General features: G+C 38.9%; 1 protein-coding gene across 1 annotated transcript in view; it reads left to right on the top strand.

Moving 5' to 3' along the window:
- Positions 1-7,469: 7,469 nt before the first annotated feature.
- nphs1 (NPHS1 adhesion molecule, nephrin) overlaps positions 7,470-12,758 on the top strand; it is a gene marked incomplete at both ends in the record, with an annotated part of 40,448 nt that continues 35,159 nt past the window's right edge. The window contains one exon of the mRNA XM_083918985.1: positions 7,470-7,533. Coding sequence (XP_083775111.1) covers positions 7,470-7,533 — 64 coding nt within the window. The remainder of the gene's footprint in view (positions 7,534-12,758) is intronic.

The raw sequence follows: 12,758 nt of genomic DNA, 5'->3' as shown, positions 1-12,758 counted from the left end.
GGCCTTAAAAGTATTGAAACATCTCTCAATCGCTTGGGGAGCCATACCATTATTGTTTTTTGTCGTTTATGCTCCTATTCAGGTGACCCCCTTGTAACCACCACCAACACTTCTCATTTGTACACCTTCCTTCATTCTTCAGTCTGTGCCACTGCCTCTCTACCTCTCTTTATCTCTTTGCCTCTGTCTTAGGAGCAAGAGAAGGGGGAGTCCCATTGGCATTCCTTAACATCTCTGCTGCTCACTTGTGTTCAGAAAGCCATCTGTAGATCACGAAGACAAAAAGACGCTCCTGAGCCTCAGCGTCACTCAACAGGTAAGCATAGCTCTCTTTCTCTCATGCAAATCCACACACCTATTCAAAGATCCGTGGCTTTTTTAAGAAGGAGGTACCCCCTCTCTGTGTGTGTATGTTTGTGTGTGTGTGTGTGTCTGTCTGTCTGTCTGTATTCCTTACTCTTTTTCACTGTTCACCCTAGGCAGGCAGATGTGCTTGAGTTGGTAGAGGTTGAAAGAAGGTTTTGCCACTTTGTCTCTGAATTTTTTTCGAGGCAAGAGCAGGTGCGTGAGTATGTGTAGCGAAGTCAGAGTAATCCAGTAAACTTGAACAGTGAGCAGAAGGCAGTGGAAACAGAGCACACAAACACCTAACTTTGGTTTCTTTGAGTGCCTTGAATTTTCACTGGACAATGTCAAGCTGCTAGACGAAGCTAATACTTTATGTTTTAGCCTGCATATCCTCGAGGCTGCAATCTGTGACATCCAGCTAGGTCTCAATCATACTACTTTAAGAACGGCATGTTTAAATGCAGTGATTCGAATACGATTGAATTCTTTTGATAATCTAATCTGCATCTTTTAGAAACCCTCGTTATCAGCAGTTTAGTGTTAAAGCAGTAATGGTTCACAATGCAGAGCTACAAGCAACTGTTGAGATGGATAGAAGTTAGGTTAATATTAAGATGTAGGACCATATCTGAATTGGGTGGCTGCACAGGGGTTGAAACTTCATTTTCTGCACATTGACTGATTTCATGGGGTTTCACGTTAAATTGGTCTAGGATTGAGTGTATTGAGTCGTTTGATGATGTTATGAAAGACGCCATTAAAAATCTACCTGTCTGGTTCACGCTGAATGGTTCAGCTACTTCTAATGCCCTTGCAGGGAGAGTGGCAGCCTTGTCTCTGAAAGTGAATCAAATTTCAAATCAAACTTTCTAATTTGCATTTGTAAGAAGCTGGTGAAGAACAAGGTAAAAAAGAAAGTGGCTACTGAGTGGTGCTGTAGTAAAAATTGTGTATATGTCTTGGCAAATTAAATTGCCATTCCGTCTGGTTATATTTTAGGCAACTGTTTAATGACATATCACAATTATTCCACAAAAAACACCATCCCAGATTTGTCATACAAAGACCAACCACACATATCAGTGAATTACATCCTTGCTGTATTTTTAAAGCAATTAAGGCGGTTGTTTGACTAGGTAATGGAAAGGTGGTGGTGGTGGTGGTGGTGGTGGGGGGGGAGGGGGGGGTCGAGAAGAATGTGTCTGACTCCCAATGAAAATGATGACTCATGAGGCCAGCAGCAACCTTTCTTTGTTGGCCAAACATTTATCTTCCTCCCAGTGAATACCTCCTGTACCGGAGCTCTAACTCCCAAAGGAAGAGATGAAGTCCTGGCTGTTTTTATTGCACTATAGACATATGAAATAATTCCTCGTCTTATCAAGAGATGGATAACTTTAATGCATTGCCATGCAGAGAAATAGAGAAGCGCACTTTTAACCTCAGAAAATGTTTTTTATTCATTGAAGTGGGAAGTAATTGCCCCTGTGTGTTCAAAGAGTATGCAGGGGGCTTTGAAATACACATGTGTTTTGAGAGCGAAAAAATAATAATTGAGTGTGAGTTAATTCTTATCAAAGCCTGTTGGAGTGCAACTAATCGACTGAGGGGAGATGCGTCAAAGAGCTGTTGCCTTCAATTCATTTTGTCTATTCAGATGAGAAAATATTTAGTTTTCAATTAAGTAAATCGCTATTATTTGTTCCACTCCTGCAGCAGATAAATTGAAGTGATTACAAGCTGACTTAAAATCCAGAGAGGGCTCTTCCATTTCAAATAAAGAAGATTATTGGATGCAGTGGGCACAGAGCCTCAGCATGACTTATATAATCAATTCCAAACTGTCCCTGGGATCCGTACACAACAAGAGCATGGCATGATCCTGACATCTACTTACATGTATCAATGGGAAATGACCTGCCAAAAACAAATGCACAGCTGTAATTGGTAGAAATTTCAACATAACTTTATGTCTAACTTATCCTGTTGCTGAGAGTGATCATAATTGACTGGCATCATGTAGGTATAGTGCTGTAAAATGAATTGCAATCACATTCACAACAACTCTACTTTGCTATTTGCAAATCACATCATCAGCCAGCGCCATGAAGGAACCACCAGATCCATGCAGCTAAGGTTTCGGTGACCTAACATTAGCAAGCAAGCTAACGTTAGTCAGCTATCTTTAACTAAGCTATGCTGCATGGATCTGGCATCGCTGCTTTGCAACGTAAGCTAATGAAGTAATTTGCAAGCGGCGAGCTAACCACATCAGCCCCGGGAATCTGGATGAATTAGCTGATGTTTTTATTTTTTTTATTTTTTAAAGTTGACTTTATCCACTTAAGGCACTATTTTGCAGCTAGCAATCTGGCTGCAGCAGCACTGCATTAGCAAGCAAGCTAACATTAGCAGCTAAAGCTGAAGTTAACTTTTTTGGCGAGCAGTTTTTTACCAGACCAATTTTTTATGTGCCTAAAATAAAGGTGAACGAAGAAAATGCATAAAAATGGTTCTTGAACTTGTACAGAATACACATTAAAGTGCTGTTGAGTTATTGACCAACTTAATCTCATTAATGACTAGAATGACTTACAACTGTGTCTGACCTGGTGTGGCAGCATTTAGAATAGAAAATAACAATTATTTAGTGAACACCCAATTGCAATCAATTAGTCACTGTTTCTTCGTCACTGTAGTGTCATTAATTACCCAGGTTCAACTTTTTTTTATTTATTTTAGATTAACAATAAACATTACATTTATACCAAAAGACATATAGGTGTATGTTGTTTTTCAAGATAAGACATATTTTGACTGTTTTGACTGAATAACATTTAGATAAACAACAACAATAACAACCATAATAATTAACAGAAACCAAACTACAGTACACTGTAACATAAAGGTCAAACAATGATTGAAAAACCCTTTCACAGAGCATAGACTGAGGGCTCTGAGTCCTTAAAGAGGAGGAAGAGCAGACACTCCCCTCTGCTTCCTCCACTTGCCATACAGCAATCCCGTGCAGCTTCTCTGTTGTGGCGTCGTATACAAGCCAGTTGCACACCTTGCCATCCCTTCCCACTTTCCACTTTGTATTAAAACGTCTTTTTTATTTTGAACTGTCCTCCTCATCCTCTTTTTGTTCTGGTGCAGTCAGCGGCCTCTTCACGCCAGCAATATGCCGCCACATTTTCTTCTTTTTCTTCTTCTCGATTTTTATTTTGATAGTCCAAGAAAACAGCGAGGCTTGCTTAGCAACAATATGCTACCTGATTGATCAACAACACACAACACTTGCTCAGTGTTATGTTGTCTTATTGGCAACATGCCAACGTGGCAGGTAGAATGAGAGTTTCACCTGCCAATCACAAAAGTTACCTGCATTTGGCGTGTGGCTGCCAATTTCATGCCCTGTCCACGTCTGTGTTTCCTCTAGGATTTTTAGCAGGTTTTTTTAGCAGATGCAGAAGACAATACTTCTGCAAAATACTGACAAATCTGAGCAGAGTAGGCTTTTTTGGGAGGGGGGCTTGAAGAGACAGGCACTAAAATTGTTTCAGACGGATTGTGAATACAGGTATATTCAGACAGTATAGAAAATTTGTTTTTTGAAAATTTAAGCCTGTAAACATGTTCAGTTCAATTACATTTTATTTATAGAGCCAAATGGTAACAAAAGTTATCCCAAGACACTTTAAAAATAGAGTAGGTCTTGACCGCACCCAATGATCTATTTATTGTTTACAGAGACCCAACAATTCCTCCATGATCAAACAGTAAGAGCAATTTCTTAATTGTTGTAGTTGAAACCCAAAAGAGTAACTTGAAATGATCACAATATGTCCCCTTTAAAGGACCATGCCCGACACATGCTTTATTTACTCAACAAGTCACCATGCCTAAACAACAAAAGGTGACCTTCCGTAATGTTAAGGTATACTTTAGGCAACTAGCAAACAGTATTGTGACTGTAAACAAAATATGCTGCTGTTATGGTATTGTAAGGTCAGGCAACTAAAACTCATGAGAAATGTTAAGGAAGGTACACCAGCAATACAGAAGGAGACACCGTCACCTTCTGCATTGACAATAATTATACTTAGGGGAGAGTTGGTATCATTGAAACACCGGACGAATGAAACACAGCGACTCCTGGAAAGCCACACAAGTCTGACACGTCAAATTTTGTATTACGTTCAGCACGCAAGACTGACCAACCCCGTGAATTATCGTGAAATGGCGTCATACCGTTCAAAAGTTATCCCTGTGAACCTGTTTTTGAATGAGGTCAGTAAAATCTTTCTTGCAGTGTTTTTTGGTAATAGAACAGTTGTGTTTTTCGTTTCATGCCATTTCATGCATATATGACTATACAACAGATTAATTAGTACTTAAACATGTCCTAAAGTGTGCAGTTTCACAGTTTTTAAGTTTAGGGGCAAGAAAGGTTTAAATGTCAGTGGTTCCTGTCGGGATGATTGAAGCGCCACCATGCGTAATTGCAGTCACATTGCAAAATCAAAACCTGTATAAATCACTTAATTAATAAACAAATTAATGAATGTTTTGCGATGATTGACAACTGCTTTGAATCACATATTTTAAATGACATGTTTATTATATGCATCAACAGATTAATCACCAAAGAGAGAAAAAAATGCCAATAAATAACAGGATGTACAGCTGTGTATCACTAAACATGACTTGTGAGAGGGAAATAAGTAAATTAAATGAAAATGTAGTCGTCTAACTGGTATAAAGGAATTAACGTGAGTTTAATCGAAATGCACATCTTGACAATGACGCACAGGACAAAAAATGTTTTTGACCTATTTATATTATGAGAAATTTTAGCAATAACGAGTACAGTAGTATGTTGTCCGGTATGTTGCATAAAAACAAGAGTAAGGTCAATAGTTTCTGTTTTAAAATATGCTGTTTCATTCGTCCCACATCTGATTTAAGTGTCCCGACTAAGTGGGGCGATTGAATTAAATCACACCTGTAACTAAGGGAATACACATGTTAATCACATGGTACATTTTTTGTATACGTAATGTCATCATTGAAAAAGACGTTTAACTGACGTTTAAGTGTTTAAATTGACCCGGCTCTCCCCTACTGTAGGTTATTTTGAAAAAAAGAAAGTTGAATGCTGTATTCCTGGAGCAGACACTCTCTATTCACTACACTTTTTTTATATATTATTTACACTATTGATGTTTTTCATGTTATGTAACAATTTCTCTACCTTCCTGTTTTCCATGCAGCCATTTGCTTCCATTAATTTATTTACTGTGAAAATATATCATTGCAGAGACAAGGAAGACTTGCCCTGTACAGTATCAGGACATCCAAGAGATCATATCTGCTCTGTTCTTCACTCCTTCAGCTGATCCTGAGAGAACCCAGACAAAATGCCACAAGAAGCCGCGGGGGTCTTCATAATAACAAATCATAAATTCAAATGTACACTTCTAAGGAAACTGCTTGCCTTGTGACTCATCAGGAGACAAAAAACTAGCCGAACAAAGCAATCCACACAAAGTTCTTTGGTTTCCCATCTGAAACAAAAATTACCATCACCATTCTTGTGAAACTGTTTTTGTAAGTGCCATCCAAATTGTGATTAGACTGTCATGAAGACCTTTAACCCGCCTTCTTTTAACCCGACTTTTTAAAGTTGTTTAAGGGAGACCTGGGGCCTGTTCCATAAGGGACGTGAACAAAATCAGTGCTTTAACCCATCTTGAATGAGCCTAACAAATCAGGGCTAAATCAGTGCCATAAAGATAATTTCAAGCTCACTCAATCAGACTAATTTGAGACGGGTTCAGATAGTCATAATAACTGCATGTGCTTAAGTAGCCTGAGAGGTCAGACACAGATCCAATTGATACATCATGGCACCCTGGTTTGATATCACTTACTATATTATTTAACACGCATGTAGGTCGGGCCTATATCGTAGAATTCATCGTTGTATAATTCAAAGTCAAATAATATGGCAGCATGGCAGAAAGTCAAGTAAAATATTCAGACATATTTTTCCTTGTCTGGTCAGTGTTACAGAAAGTCATTCTTAGCCTGACAGTTAGCTTGCCCCGGACCAGGCTAGTTTGCCAGCATGAGTTGCCATAGTAACTGAGCTTTAACTAACCTAATTAAGCTGGCTTATTTAGTAAACTAGCTCTATGGAACAAGACTGGCAGCAGCACAAATACAAAAACAGTTACAGACAGAAAACACAAAAGGAGACACAGTCCATAGGAAGGAAAAATCAAGCAAAAGGGAACTCACAAAAGAGTCAGTTTGATAAACAGGTCAATTTAAAAACGCTGGCATGTCACTGACACTGCCTCCATGTCTTGGATTTGGAAGCCTTTAGCTGGATTGATTCACTGACTTTCAAGTCACTCTGCACAAATGCCCTTTTTCAATTTCTTTACATGCATTTGGGAGAGAAAGCATTAACAAGTCCTGAGAACATGCATGTGTTGTCAAGTACTTTTCTGCAAGGTAAGGGCACATAGTTAGTATGGGAGCAGACCAAGAATTGCCTTAAAGATAAAGATGTAACAATGACACAGCCTTCGGGTGGCCAGAGCAGGCCAGCCTACCTACCCCCACAGGGAAACATTGTAAGCTTTGTCGACCATATGAAGACACTGAGCTGAGGCATGCATATCTAAAAGATCACCATAATCCAATATGGGTAAAAGAAAAAAAAAGTAGGGTAAACAAGTTTTTGTTTTCTTACAATAAAAGAAAAATTATTTGAAAAATGTGATCTGATAAGTCTGCTGTCATGTTGTAATCGTGCTTGTCAGAAGCGTGTAAGACATGGGAGATGGATGCTAAAGTGAAGAGTAAATTGCAAATACAAACTACAATATTTTGTCAGAAAGTCAATCCTTGATAATAAGCAAGAATTGTCAACATGAAAATACTAATTTTAAATTGATAGCTTCTTATACTACACTGCTAGATTTAATACAAATGCTTCATAAAGGCATATGAATACCCTATTCATGGAGTGTATATTATGTGTTTCATGTAGGTTTTTCTTTTCATGGTTGTTCCAGGATTGTCGGAGGTCAGGTGTCAGTGGTGAAATGGACTTCTTGTCAACATGGATTGTGTCTCCTTCAACTCTACCCTTTCTCTGTCTCATCTGGGGTAAGAGACTCAAATGTCACCATAGAGCTATCATTACAGTAAGTGTGGCCTTTTCAAGTCCCATCCGTGCTCAAGCCATTCAGCTGAGCAGTGGTAACCTTGACTTTATGAAGCTTTAAGTGAAATTTCACTGTAATATAATAGGTATAGTGCTGTATGTGTATGCTGTCTTCTCAAGTCACATAGGTTTACAGTGATGCATGTATTGTGACCAGAAGTCAGTTGTGTCACTAACCAGGTTAATCTTATAGTTATCTCTTAATCTTATGCTATGAAAATCTTAAATGCCATATTTACTGCAGTATCAATGGACCTTTAGCTACAAGGCAGCTATATGGGCCTCGCTCAGCTCTCGTTTTATGCAGCTCATCTATTCTGCGCACATCTATACACACCTCCAACAGGTCAAAACTACATAGAATTGACTAAAAAGCAGTCTGTTTAAAAATGATTAAGATACATACCTCATTGTACCAGAGGGGAATGTGATGCAGTACAGCATCCAAACCTGTAGAATAATCTGTATTAAAACTCAATATGCACACAGCGGAGCTGGTAAAAAAAAAATCCTGCTGACCCTCCATTCCCCTTGTAGTTTAACTATTAACATGATATTAATATATGTTTCTCCTTTCTCTTTTTTTTAATTTCTGGATCTAAGCAAATCAGACATCAGCTAGCATATCAAGTTAGTGAACAGGACCAATTAAAGTAGAATTTCAATATTTTTTAACATGGAACCTTTTTAATCCTATTTTTCAATGTATTTTTATGTAAGGGGAACAATTTTTTAAAATTAGATCCAGTACTGAGAGCGAGCGCTGCAGCCTTGCCGCTGCGAAAGGGGCTAATGTTGATTCCTGAAGAGCTGCAGACATGATGGCCATATTTGTAGAATGAGATTTCAGGATGAGATTTTACCATCTTTCAATTATAAAGTTAGAAACTTACAGTATAATAACAATGTGAGCAAATCTGTGGCAAAAACAAACACAAACACTTTTAATAGACATCTACTCATAGTGTGCAATGCCTCGTTAGACTACATTGCAACCTGGTTGACGGCGGCCAGGCTGCAACGCTCTCACTAAATTCCAGGACCAATTTCAAAAAGTTGTTACCATTAGTCACTTACAAAGGAATAGGGTCCAGGTTAAAACAATACTAAAATTCCCCCTTTAACATCATCATCATCGACCCCTTCCTCTTTGTTATTGCTTCGTGATACAGAAAACCAGCAGCTGCATATTTTCACTCTCTTCCTTTGAACAGAATCTCAGGTAGAAAAAACATTTTGCTAACCAATTTATTCACAGTAAAGGGGGAACTCAGTCTCAGGGTATTAGTGTTCTATGCAAATAGGCTAATCTGAATACTGCCTAAACAGTATTATGGCCAGTAGGGTTAATCCATGTGACTATAGTGACTTTTCTAAGAGAGTTGTTTAGCTCAAGGTAAATTTATCCGACATGAGTTGTATGATGCTGTGTATGTTATCCTATTTACAGTGTACACTGTATATGTCCCTCTTAATCTTACCTCCAGCACTGACTAGTTTATACAGAAAAATAAATGACATAATTTCACTTCTGCTACTGGGTGTTATGTGCACAGTATTTCCTGACTAGTTTCCATGGTGATTAGTACAATGGTTTTCAAACCATGGGCTAAACATAACCCTTAATGATTGGACAATATTGTTGACAAGATCTCAGTCATACTTACATACATACACTGCTATTTTGCAATGGGAGAGGACAGCACAGCTTTGAGCTTAGTTTATGAGGTGCCTGCTGTAGCTAGAGAAGTTTTGAAATATTGTCTGCAAAGAATTTGCTGCTCTTAAACAAAATGTAGACAATATAAAAAAGTAAAAATGAATGTAGAAATTAGGCTTGAGAAATTTCATGCATACATAATTGTAGACATCCACTATTGGATAAAGAATTAAATCAATATTTCACAGCAGATATTCTGATAGGTCAGAGCAGGAAAGTGTGGCTGTAATTACATAACATTTCTTAATGATGACGGCATTCCTTTTAGGTGCTGCAGTTCCCACCCCCGGTGGTATTGTGCATGCTTGCTCACAGACGCGGTTGATGCAGTCACATAACTTTACAGGTGTGTAGTTGGTCGGGATCAAAACAAAAGCCAAGTTCAAAGATGGGTGTGGTTTGAGCAAGGGCGGCAGAAGTAGGGGGGTAGGACGCAGGGAGGGTACCACCAGAAAAGCATATAGCCTCTCTGCACTTCCCTATCCCCCCTCTATATTTTATGATCCTGTCCCCGAAGCTGGCGGGGAACGGCACTTACTGACTGTCAGTGAGTGAGAAGTGCTAGCGGCGCATCATGTCGCACCTTTCAAAAGTTAAAGAAGGTTTTCAGAAACAAAAAGAAAGGCAAGAAAATCAGGAGAGAGAAACAAAAGGCTGACAGTATATCATCCAGTTTTTCTCAAAGAAAGGTGGGTCAAGTCCACGAATGGTGGGAATTAATCTGCTAGCTTAGTGTTTGGTCAACATTCTGACTTTCTTTAATTTCCAATGTTTTGCAATTACATATATACTGGTATACTGAATATTTTAATGGACAAATAAAAAGGTAGATAAACAGCAATTCATACTGAATCAGGTGTCCATGCCTTTGTCTGGTGCCAGGCCAGACAAATACAGCTTCCAGCTCAGCAGCACTTTCTCCCCTTTCCTCTTGGAATGTGCCAGCCCACTTCAAACAGTGGAATTATTTTCCCCACACAATCATAATTATATAAAACTAAAACAGCATATGGTCTGTTTTGGATGCTGGGGAGTTTGAAGCATTAAGAGGCAGGGTCTGTATTACTGTAAAGTCCATTGTGCGTCGATACACAACTGTGAGTAATTTGGGTCAGTATTCTGCAGGGTTAACTGCTGTTTATTTTTCTTTTGAACAGTTTGCAGTTTGTGAAAATAAAGGTACATAAGGCTTTTTGACTACACAAGAGTTGCAAGCTTCAAAGCTTTGAAAGAGTGGATTTGGTTCAGGAGGTGTGGTAGCAGCAGTCTTGTACAGTGTTGGCGGGCCTCTGGTAGGGGTTCCCAAATGTGATGTGCGACACTTTACTCCCCTGGCCCCATTTAGCGTAATGGCTGGTGTAATCCCATCACAATATGGTCTTTAGTTAGTGGAAATGCTTCAAGCATATATAACCTATGTTATCCAAATCTTTATCGTTATTATTATTCTTCTGTACGTTTTTCAGTCGCCAACTTCAACTATCAAAATTAGCGCTATCAGCGACTTTCATACTTTTTTATAAATTCAGCCTTTTTCATATTTTTTTTATAATGCAAACCAATGGAGATCAGCTAAAATACTCTTAAACATGCCCTCTTTGTATCTCATCTAGTCCCACATACTTCCATACTACAGACTTCATTCTACATTTAAACGAACTGCAAGACCTTGAACTATTTCATTTTCTTTTTTTTTAATTATAGTTTTCCTATAATCACAGTTTATGTTTTATGTTGTTGTTTTTTTAGACCTGATCAGAGTTTATAATGAGTGTGATTGCGCTGGTAGAGTGAAGAGAATCTCTTTGATCTCTCCCCCACTCCGGCGTTAAGGTGTGAGTTTCATTCTGATTAAATCTTCTCTAGCTTTCACTACCTTTACTAATTTTGTTACGCCTTGCTTCTGCCTTGACTGCGCCTAGCACCACTCGACCATCTGGGATCGCTTCATTGGAAAGTGATTTCAGGTGGTTGAGCCAATCAGGACCGCTGGGTGGGGGTTTTATCCATAAGGAGTTGTTTCGAAGCAAGTTTCTATGCATTTCAGTGCAGAGACCAATGCTTTAGTTTGACATATAAACTGATCTCTCCATGGCAACCGTTGATTTGTCTCAGCCGCGTAATGAGGTCAAAAGTGCAGTGCTAAAAGAAATTGGCTAGGAACCGTAGGGTGGTTGGGTCGAATCCCTGTTTGGGGGAGTTGGCCCTTTGATTGCCTCTCACAGAGCTGGACTCTGATTGGCTCACACAGAGCTGGCCTCTGATTGGTTCTGACAGAGCTGGCTCCTGATTGGCTCTCACACAGCTGGACTCTGATTGGCTTTCACATAGCTGGACTCTGATTGGCTCTCGCAGAGCTGGACTCTGATTGGCACTCACAGAGCTGGCCTTTGCATATATTCAGCTTTTTTAGTATTATCTTTAAGTAATTAGCTTTATCATATGTTTTGCAAAGTCAGCTTTTTAAATATTCTTTTCAAATATTCAGCTTTTTATACTTTTGCAGAAATCCTGCGCTTTTAATATTCTCTTTAAATATTCAGCTTTTTTAACATTCTTTTTGAATATTCAAGTTTTTTTATATTTTTACTCCTTTTCACTGTAGATTCAGCATTAAAGCATAATGTATTTCCGCAGGAAATTTTTTCTAGTTCTAACTCGTTTTTCAATTTCTCACCTACAGCAAGCAAGCTAGGTCACTGTTACAGACAGTATTACTTAGTTCATATTTGCTGTCTTACACTACTAAGTACTGTAGGCTTAAGCTTTAGAGGCAAAACCTCTGATTGTCAGGAACTGAACAAGGGTTCCATCTGTTGCTCATCTTGTGAAGACTGTGCCATTTCTTCATTTAAGTTGCATGCTCTCATGTGTAGTCTTATCACTACATTTTGATATGGTATTTAGCATTTTTTTTATCTCAGAATAATTCAGTCTAACTATTTTGCAAGCCACTGTAGATCGCTGTCTAGTATTCATTTATGTAAACTGTATGCAAATGTGCCCCTGTGTTTGGTTGTTTGTATGCATCCTCGGTAATGGCCAATTTTGCCCTTCATATTTGACGTGAGGTGACTGGTTCAGCCTTGATCTGAGAGCTCTGCCTCTCACTCATGTTGTCAGACGCAACAGAGCATGCACTTCACAAACAACTTGGTCATTGCTTCAATGAAGGTCAAGATTCAAACAGCCCTAGCGGACTCAGGCTGGCTTATCCGTGGGGCATTGTTTAAATCCACGCTTAGATATTCGCCATTAATTGGAGTAGCAGCTCTGTTTGGTTCCTTGAACTGAATGTATTCATAAACCGCTATGTATAATAATCATATAGAGTAATCCTAGCCCCAGTGTTAGATGATCATGACTGGCCTGTTTTGAGGTTACCTTCCTGACTTAAGTGCACTACACCACAGACGGTCACCTAAGAGCCTGGGTGAAGGATGGCCA

The sequence above is a fragment of the Echiichthys vipera genome, assembly GCF_963691815.1.
Source record: "Echiichthys vipera genome assembly, chromosome: 8".
Classification (NCBI taxonomy): domain Eukaryota; kingdom Metazoa; phylum Chordata; class Actinopteri; order Perciformes; family Trachinidae; genus Echiichthys; species Echiichthys vipera.
Note: the sequence above shows the minus strand (reverse complement) of the source record. Positions and strands in the feature narration are given on the sequence as shown.